This window comes from Myotis brandtii, unplaced genomic scaffold, assembly GCF_000412655.1.
Source record: "Myotis brandtii unplaced genomic scaffold, ASM41265v1 scaffold115, whole genome shotgun sequence".
Lineage (NCBI taxonomy): Eukaryota > Metazoa > Chordata > Mammalia > Chiroptera > Vespertilionidae > Myotis > Myotis brandtii.
In genome coordinates, this window is record NW_005353967.1 from 14240599 (window position 1) to 14250704 (window position 10106).

Consider the following 10106-nt stretch of genomic DNA (forward strand, 5'->3'; position numbering starts at 1 on the left):
CCCTTTAGTCCGCAGCCTGACGCTCTATCCACTGAGCCAAACCGGCTAGGGCGGAAGGCCTATTCTTGCACGAATCTTCGTGCATCGGGCCTCTAGTTATACTCGTAATTTGCATGTCTTTTTCCTTACAAGCAACTGTGAACCTACTTTTGTCCACCCCTGTGTTGTAGAAATAAATTATTATATGGATCCATTGAGTTAGCAATTACATTTCTCCCTCAACTTATTAATACATTTCGTACCGCTGAGGAGTTTTCTCGTGTTTCGCGCGCCATCTGTTAAGGACTGCTCACGAGTGTTCTTGTTTTTCACGCCCATGGAAAACGGAGCAAATCTAGATACTTATGTAAATTTTGTTTGATCCCTCTTCATAGAGGAAAATGTTTTACGCAGTACCATACGTTAAAAAAGTACTAGGAACTTTAATTGTTTAATTGTTTTTGTAAATAAAAATGTTATAATTATTGAAAAACAACACCTAAAGTGCATTATGATGATTTAAGTGCATTATGATTATTTAAATAACGTGCAGTTTGCCAAAAAACGTGCGGTCCCTGGCGTATGTCTTAGAGATTTCTATGCGGTACGCAATGTGTTAACAAGCTTATTAACAAAGTATTGTTATATAAGTTAATGGGTAAGATAATGTGTTTCTGGATAATTTTACTTATAACAAGGGGTTTCAAAAGGGAATATTTAATTTATAATGGAGATCTAGAATAGACATTGCTCCAGTATGAATCTGAACCAGTGGATTTTGGACTGTATATTTATGCCATAATCTTTTTCCAGTGCCCTGGTAATGTACATTATACAATATTATCCTTAGTGGGGAATTGTAGTACATGCTTATCAGGTGTAAATTTTCTAATTTTGTGATGAAAATTTGATTTTAAAATGCTTTTTATAGTCAGGTTTCCAGAATTATGTCTTGGGTTCCAAAGATTCAAAGTGTAGAAGTATGAATATCTTTGAAGGATGTTCTTGAGGATACTTGTGAATTATTTTATATTACAAATTATTTGTACCTGAGAGAAGGGAATACTAAAAACAAGCAAGTATGTGACTTCAGAATAACTATTGATTTGATTCCTTTGTAATTGTTTTAGTTTGAGTGAAAAAATGAATCTGCAGGAAGATAATCAACCAAAGGCTTTCAGACCTGCACGACTGAGGGCCCGATTACAAAGGCCAAAGCCAAATGTAGTTAAAGCTGCTGAAAGAAAAGAAATCCTTGCATCACAGGAAGAAATTGGGGCCAATGTAGAAAAGAATGAAAATGAATCCTGTGTTGATATAAATGTAAGTATTCTGATTCTTCCCAGTGTTTTTGTTAAATATATAGCCTCCTTTCACCTTCTTTTTATATACTTTCATTGATTTCAAAGAGGAAGGGAGAGGGAGATTGAAATATCGATGATGAGAGAGAATCATTAATTGGCTGCCTCCTGCATGCCCCATACTGGTGATCGAGCCGGCAATCCGGGAATGTGCCCTGACGGGGAATTGAACCATGACTTCATGGTTCTTAGGTCAACCCTCAACCACTGAGCCACGCCGGCTGGACCTCACACGCTTTTTAAACAGTAGTGTTATATCATTGTGTACATTGTTCATTAAATAGAAGCCCAAAATCTCATAGGCAGCCACTTTGCTAATTGTAAAGCCATGTAACTCAGCTTTCTGGATTTTGGGCATTTATATGATGGATCATCGACTTTGATCTTACCTCGTATTTGGACTTGCTTTTCCCCATTACTCTGCAGATTTTGAATTACACTTCCTTTTGAAAATATAGCTCGATATGTGAATTTTAACGCTGCCAGAAACAAAATGTTAAAATCTTCCTACTAAAATATAATTCTAAGAACAAAGATTATGGATTTTAGTATATTTACATAATAACTAGTCTTTGGGATAAGGGTAACAGTTGGCATAATTTCCAAGGTCTGTAATGTGATTATAATAATAAGATAGATTCAGAGAGATAGACCCCAGGGTATAATTCTTACAGATGAGACTAATGCAGTTACTTGCTTTCTGATTGGGAGGAAACAAGGGCCTTTGAGATGAGGTAAAAGCTGTGGCTTACGAAATTTTCTAACATATCTGAAGAAAAAAACAACATCTTTGGACTATCATTTTATGGTTTTGAAATGTTACTGTTTTCTTTGTACTCAAATTAGACATTATAAATGATTGTTTCATTTTGAAAACTAAAACTTTTTAAAAAATTGTGTTTGTTATCAAGACTCCTCAACAAACAGAAGATCAGTCATGTGACATCACCTCACAATCTGAAAAAAAAGATACTTCTTTTCAAAATGTGCAACCAGATGAGCCCAAGTCTCTTAATGAATGTCCAAGGTAAGCATCATTTTATTATATAATTTTAAAATTTTGTATAAAGTTTTAGAAATTGTTAATTTTTAAAAACAAGCAAATCAGACTTGATTTTTTTGTATATCAAATTACATAATATCTATAATAATAAAAATGTATGCTAATTAGATGGACAGCCGAATGACCTTCCAGACGTCATTCCGGACGTCCTTCCAGACAAAGCTGCAGCGGTGGGGGCCGAGGCAGAGGCGGTTAGGAGCGGTTAGAGGCAGGCAGGTGAGCAGTTAGGGGCGATCAGGCAGGCAGGTGAGTGGTTAGGGGCGATGAGGCAGGCAGGCAGAGTGGTTAGGGGCAATCAGGCAAGCAGACAGGTGAGCGGTTAAGAGCCAGTGGTCCCGGATTGCGAGAGGAATGTCGTACTGCTGGTTTAGGCTCGATTGGTTTTGCCTGTGGGATTGAGCCAAACTGGCAGTGGAACATTCCCCGAGGGGACCAGGATTGCAAGAGGGTGTTTCTTTTCTTTTTTAAAATATGTTTTTATTGATTTCAGAGAGGAAGGGAAAGGGAGAGAGAGAGATAGAAACATCAGTGATGACAGAGAACCATTGATCGATCGGCTTCCTCCTGCATGCCCCCCACTGGGGATCGAGCCCACAACCGGGGCATGTGCTCTTGACTGGAATTGAACCCTGGACCCTTCAGTCCACAAGCCGACGCTCTTTCCACTGAGCAAAACTAGCTAGAGCTATAACTTCATTTTTCAAGGCAATTTATGTCATAGCCTTCATGTCAATTTGTCAGTTTTGGGTGATTTGAAAAGAGCTACTCATTATAAATTAGACCTTGAGTTCACATGGATAGGATTACCATTTAACATGCATGTTAAATCGTATGTCTTTGTCCAAATGTGATAACGTTTCTTATTTTTTAAATATTTTTGATTCTTTTGAGATTAGATTGATCCCATATTGCCTTTATTTAAGGTTTACATAAATTTTATGTAAAACATATGTAAAAACCTATACTTCTCACAGCCAAAGCTCTTTTATATTTGTTATTTCCCCTCTGGAGGGCACCAAGCCAGATTGATGGAATTATTAATATACTTTAATTTCTTTTTCCTTTTGGGAATATTTAATGTGCAAAAAGAGGTGAGCATAGACTAATGGACTCCCATGTACTTACTATCTAGTTTCAACAATTATTAATATTTTTCCAATCTTTCCATTTAAATTCTGGCCTATTTTATACTTTCTTATAGCAATATAAGCCTGTTTACTACCTAACCTGAGAGTGAAAGCTCGGTTTCCTGAACTATTTTAAAGATCTTTCTTTGAAAAATTCCTTTATTCTTCACTTCTTCCTTCCTCTATTCTTTTGCTTCGTATTTCCCTATACTGCTTTCCCCCACCCCCAAACTATTTTACTATTCTGCCACAGAATCTCTGGGTAGAATTCTGTACAACAACATTATTTGGTACATATCTCTGATATAGATATCTGATATCTGACAGTTTGGATTTTTTGTTTATATTTTTTTTCTGTTTAAACCACATTTCATTAAAAAAAAATCCTCACTATAGAAGACATGCTTTTATTGATTTTTAGAGAGAGAGGAAGGGAGAGAGAGTGAGCATATCATCGATGCGAGAATGAAACATTGATTGATTGGTTGCCTTCCACATGTGGCCCTACTGGGGATTGAACTCACAACCTGGGTGTGTGCCCTGGCTGGGAATCGAACTTGCAACCTCTTGTACTGGACGATGCTCTAACCAGCTGAGCCACACCTGCCAGGGCTAAACCAAACTCCATTTAATAGTTCATCTTGGCTTGGTAGAAAATTAAGTTTTTCTCTTAGTGGTCTTTGGGTTTTAGAACTCTGGTAGATATGTTTATAACTAACTAGAGGCCCGGTGCATGAAATTTGCACTGGTAGGGTCCCTAGGCCTGGCTGGCGATCAGGGCTGATCTGTGGGGCAACAGGTGGGGCGATCGTGGGGGCCCCCGCTGGCACCCGCCTTGGCTGGCCTGGGTCCTGCGGGCTGGGGGCAGCTCCTGCATTGAGCGTCTGCTCCCTGGTGGTCAGTGCTCGTCATAGCGACCGGTTGTTCTGCTGGTCGTTCCATTGTTTGGTCAATTTGCATATTAGGCTTTTACTATATAGGATAACCAGTCTGATCTCAGCAACTATTTCTTTTCAAGGCAGTGTCCTTTCTGTTTTATCATGTGGTCTTTCTGGTCTTTGAATCTCCAACATTCTTTTTTTTTTTTTTAAATATATTTTATTGATTTTTTACAGAGAGGAAGGGAGAGGGATAGAGAATTAGAAACATCGATGAGAGAAACATCGATCAGCTGCCTCCTGCACACTCCCTACTGGGGATGTGCCCACAAGCAAGGTACATGCCCTTGACCAGAATCGAACCTGGGACCCTTGAGTCCGCAGGCCGACACTCTATCCACTGAGCCAAACCGGTTAGGGCTGAATCTCCAACATTCTTAAAAACAATTCTAAGATTCTATGTTTTATTAAACCATATGTCTCTTTGTATCTAATAGGCAGTTCTCCTCCCTCCCAAATACTTTGAACTGTCAAGGCGCTATGTAAGAGAAAGAGAAAATAAAGAAAGAGACTCTGAGATGAAGAATGCATTAAAAATTCTTCTTGATTATATAAATTAGCAAATATATCTAAAACATTTCTCTAGGCTAATTTTGCATCCTGTGTACTCATATGATTATTTTATGGAGGTTTATAAATATTTTGTTGATTCTTAAACTGTATTTAGAAAAACACATGTGGACCATGGAGTAGATTTGTAATTTTGTGCACATTCTTCTCCTGTGATGATCCTCTTTTTTTCTTTGCCTTTTTCTTTAAATTCTGTGATCTTGGAGAGTTGTGGATCCATTATATGTTTTAAGTTGAGGAATAATTGAGTACAACTTCATATCTGATTACTAATCTCGGGTACTGATCTTCAGTTAACTATGCAGGTGATAATGAGCTCTATAGGAGGAGATCTGCCTCATTCACCATTGTATTCCCAGTTCCTAGCACATGCCTTCCTGGCATGTAGTAGGTGCTCAGAACTATTTGTTGATTGGTTGTTCATGAACTCCAAGTAATGTGGTACTGATTATTTATCCATAAAAGTAAAGTTTATTGTCCTAACCGGTTTGGCTCAGTGGATAGAGCATCGGCCTGTGGACTGAAGGGTCCCAGGTTCGATTCCAATCAAGGGCATGTACCTTGGTTGTGGGCACATCCCCAGTGGGAGGTGTGCAGGAGGCAGCTGATCAATGTTTCTCTCTCATCGATGTTTCTAGCTCTCTATCCTTCTCCCTTCCTCTCTGTGAAAAATCAATAAAAAATATATTTAAAAAAGGTAAAGTTTATCAGAGACCTTTGATTACTCAGAGACTATTTAAGCACATGGAATATAATTGTAACATTGTGTATTTGTATCTTAAAATTTGAATTGATAGTAATGATATTATTAATAAATCTTTTGCTTAAAGCATTTACATGTTTTAAGAATATGCTAGTGTTTAAAATGTGACTTTATAATGATACTAGAAGCCCAGTGCATGAATTCGTGCATGGGTGGAGTTTCCAGGGGTAGGGTGGGGGGCTGGGATGTGATCAGCCCTCCGGGCGGGTGGTGGGACACCTTGCTGGCCCGGGATCCAGATCCGTCCCGCTAACATTCGCTCCTGTTGTCGGGAACCACCTGGCGTTTTATATGGTTTCTTCCTTATGGAGTGTTTAGGGAGGAAAAGCAGCCATTGTGCCCGAGGCTGACTTCCAGGAGGCCAGCAGTGCTGTCGGGATTGTGCTGGTGGTGCTGATCTGTTGGTGCCTGTACTGTTCTCTAGAGATTGGATCTGCAGAACTACTGAGGGACTGAGTGGCTGCCGCCTGGCTGGTGTGCCACACTCACCACCAGTGGGCAGCTCCTGCGTTGAGCATCTGCCCCCTGGTGGTCAGTGTGTGTCATAGTGACTGGTCTTTCGGTTGCTTAGGCTTTTATATATATAGATTTTATCTTTTCCATGATAACCAAACCAAGGTTGCTAGTACACAAATCTCACTAAAAGCTAAATATTTCTGGATGGAGATGAAAAGTATCATAAGTCAGAAAATAGAATAAAACCCACTAAGGACTAAGTAAATTAAATTTTCTTTACCAGTTGGTATTAATTTTTCATTGAATGTTATCTATTACTAAAGTTAATAATAGTTGAAAAACACCTCAGTTACATAAACAAGTACAATTTGAAAATTAGTCTTATACTAAGAACCTGTCTTGTGTTATCAAAAATTGCATTGAAAAACATGTTTCAACAAAGAAAGATAGGTTGGGACATAGACAAGTTCAAACAAGCACTAACATAGTTGTACATAATTTAAAAAGTAAAAAAATTTTCTTCCTTTTGTTAATCCTCACCCGAGGATATTTTTCCATTGATTTTTAGAGAGAGTGGAAGGGAGGGGGAGAGACAGAGAGAGCAAGAGAAACGTTGAGGTGAGAGAGACACATCGATTGGTTTCCTCCTGCATGGCCCGACTAGGGCCGGGGATTGAGCTTGCAACTGAGGTATGTGCCCCTGCCTGGAATTGTAATTTTTTCCTTTTGTTAATCCTCACCCGAGGATATTTTTCCATTGATTTTTAGAGAGAGTGGAAGGGAGGGGGAGAGACAGAGAGAGCAAGAGAAACGTTGAGGTGAGAGAGACACATCGATTGGTTTCCTCCTGCATGGCCCGACTAGGGCCGGGGATTGAGCTTGCAACTGAGGTATGTGCCCCTGCCTGGAATTGTACCTGGGACCCTTCAGCCGACGGGCCGATGCTCTATCCACTGAGCCAAACCAGCTAGGGCAGTTTTAACTCATTTTTTAAAAGCTGTTGTATACACTTGTTCAGACTAACATTGCTGAAATGCCCAGTAACACTCAGGAAACTGCAAAATACTGTTCATTTAATCCTTCCTTTTAGTCCCAATTTGTGTTCTCTTAGAGAAATGTCTGTATAGGAAATACCATTTTAAATTGTTTTTAAAAGTGAGGTGTGAACCTAGTTCTTAGTCATAAGGCTATATCTTTTTCAAATCATGCCTCCATCCAGCTGTTTGGGATGCCAGCCAAGTCTGGCCATGTAAATGGGGCCCTTAACTCTATGGTAAGTCATATGTCTGTTTAAATGATAGTAGGGGCAAAGATGTAGGAATAGCGTACACAAATTGGGCTAGCTCCAATGAGGAGCCTGGAGGAGAGTTTTTCTTCGACAGTGTTTGTGAAGAATGGTGTGAATGACAATTAGTAGGAAACTATTCAGGGCCAATTAGCTGCTAATCTAATTGACCTAACTGATGACTTTTTCTTTATATGTGTCTATATGTAAATAGATATTTTATTATTTTAAAATTTTACCATAATTTCAAAAGATGAAATTTTTCTCTTGATTTTTATTTAAATTTAATTTTATTATTTTTAATAAATTCTCTACTTAATTTTGTTTTTTAAATTTTTATTTATTGATTGATTTTTAGAGTGAGAGAGAGAGAGAGAAACATCAACTTGTTGTTCCACTTATTTATGCATTTATTGGTTGACTCTTATATGTGCTCTGACCAGGGATTGAACCTGCAACCTTGGCATATGGATCAATGCTCTAACCAACTGAGCTACCTGGCCAGGGCTCTCTTTTAATTTAATTTAATTTAATTTTTATTGATTTCAGAGAAGAAGAGAGAGGGAGAGAGAGGTAGAAACATCAATGATATGAAAGAATCATTGATTGGCTGCCTCCTGCACACCCCCTACCAGGGAATGGGCCCACAACCAAGCATTTGCCCTGACCAGGAATTGTAACATGACCTTCTGGTTCATATTTCAGTACTAAACCATTGAGCCACACCATCCGGGCTCTCTTTTAATTTTTAAATTTTACTCAGAGATTCCTTGGGCTTTCTTAATTTTCTTATTTTTTAATTGGAAAGTCCCTCGTGTTTCAGTAGTGAGTTCGCAACCATCATCTCTTCAACAGACAGTCTGGTTTAAAATTCAATTGTGTCTTTTGTTTTTATAGTATTCAAGAGGATAATGAAGCAAATATACTCAAACAAGTTCCAGCTCTAAAGAATCGATTTCAGAAACCAAAGCCAAATATAGGAAGAAGAACTGGAAGAAGAGACATTTCCTCAAAGGAAGAGGTGCCAGAGGAGATTGTTGTTTCGGGGGAAAAGACAGCAGCAAGACTAGAAACCTCGCCAAAGGAGAAGGTACCAGTGGAGGCTAGCACTACAAAGGAAACTGAGTCAAAGTTAAAAGAAACTGGGAGAAGAGACATCTCTCTCAGGGAGAAGAAACCAGAAATGACTGACTTCACTGTGGAAACGGAGACAGATTTGAAAGAAACTGGAAGAGAGATTTCTCCAAGGGAGAAGATTCTAGAGGTGACTGGTGCCATTGAGGAAAGAGAGGCAGATTTAGAAGAAACAGAGAAGAGAGAAATATCCACACAGGAAAAGGGCCCAGAGGTCTACACTGTAGGGGAAGAGGAGGCAGGTTTGAAAGAACCTGGAAGGGAGATTTCTCCAAGGGAAGAGATACCAGAGGTGACTATGACTAATACCACTGTGGAAAGAGAGACGGACTTGGAAGAAACCAGGAGAAGAGAAATACCTACACAGGAAAAGGGCCCAGAGGTCTACACTGTAGGGGAAGAGGAGGCAGGTTTGAAAGAACCTGGAAGGGAGATTTCTCCAAGGGAAGAGATACCAGAGGTGACTATGACTAATGTCACTGAGGAAAGAGAGATGGATTTAGAAGAAACTGAGAGAAGAGAAATATCCACACAGGAAAAGGCCCCAGAGGTCTACACTGTAGGGAAAGTGGGGACAGATTTGAATGAAACTGGAATGGTGATTTCTCCAAGGGAGGAGATACCAGAGGTAACTATGACTAATGCCAATGAGGAAAGAGAGTCGGATTTGGAAGAAACAGAGAAAAGAGAAATATCCACACAGGAAAAGGCCCCAGAGGTCAACATTGTAGGGGAAGCAGAGGCAGGTTTGAAAGAACCTGGAAGGAAGATTTCTCCAAGGAAAGAGATACCGGAGGTGACTATGACTAACACCGCTGCGGAAAGAGAGACAGATTTGGAAGAAACCAGAAGAAGAGAAACACCTATACAGGAAAAGGCCCAAGAGGACAGAATTATAGGAGAAGTGGAGGCAGATTTGAAAGAAATTGGAAAAGAAACTTTCTCAAAGGAAAAGGTATTAGTGGGGATCAGTGCCATAGGGAAAAGGGAGATTAACTTGAAAGAAACTGGAAAAAGAGACATTTCTCTGATGGAAAAGATGGCTGTCTTTAAGGTAACAGAGGCAGATTTGAAAGAAACTGGAAGACAAATTTCCTTGAAGAAAATTGGATCAGAAGAGATCAGTGCTACAGAAGAAATGGTGGCAGGTTTGGATAAAACTGAAAAAATAGGTATTTCTCTAAGGGAAAACGAACCAGAAGCGACTGGGACCTCACTACAAACTGAGACAGATTTAATGCAGAGCAGAAGTGCTGATTGCAGTGCTGTGCCTTCACTAAATATCAAAGTATGTACTTTTCTGTCCCTAAACAGTTCTTATATTAAAAGAGAAACATGTAAATTGACCGTCCCTCCGCTATGCTCACCAACCAATCAGGAGTAAGTATGCAAATTAACCTGACAAAGATGGCGGGTTAATTTGCATACAC

General features: G+C 39.3%; 1 protein-coding gene across 1 annotated transcript in view; it reads left to right on the forward strand.

Annotated features, from left to right (window-relative positions):
* BDP1 (B double prime 1, subunit of RNA polymerase III transcription initiation factor IIIB) overlaps positions 1–10106 on the forward strand; it is a 98603-nt gene that overhangs the window by 48208 nt on the left and 40289 nt on the right. The window contains exons 13-15 of the mRNA XM_014550561.1: positions 1110–1302; positions 2252–2367; positions 8440–9964. Of these exons, the coding sequence (XP_014406047.1) occupies positions 1110–1302; positions 2252–2367; positions 8440–9964 (1834 nt within the window). The remainder of the gene's footprint in view (positions 1–1109; positions 1303–2251; positions 2368–8439; positions 9965–10106) is intronic.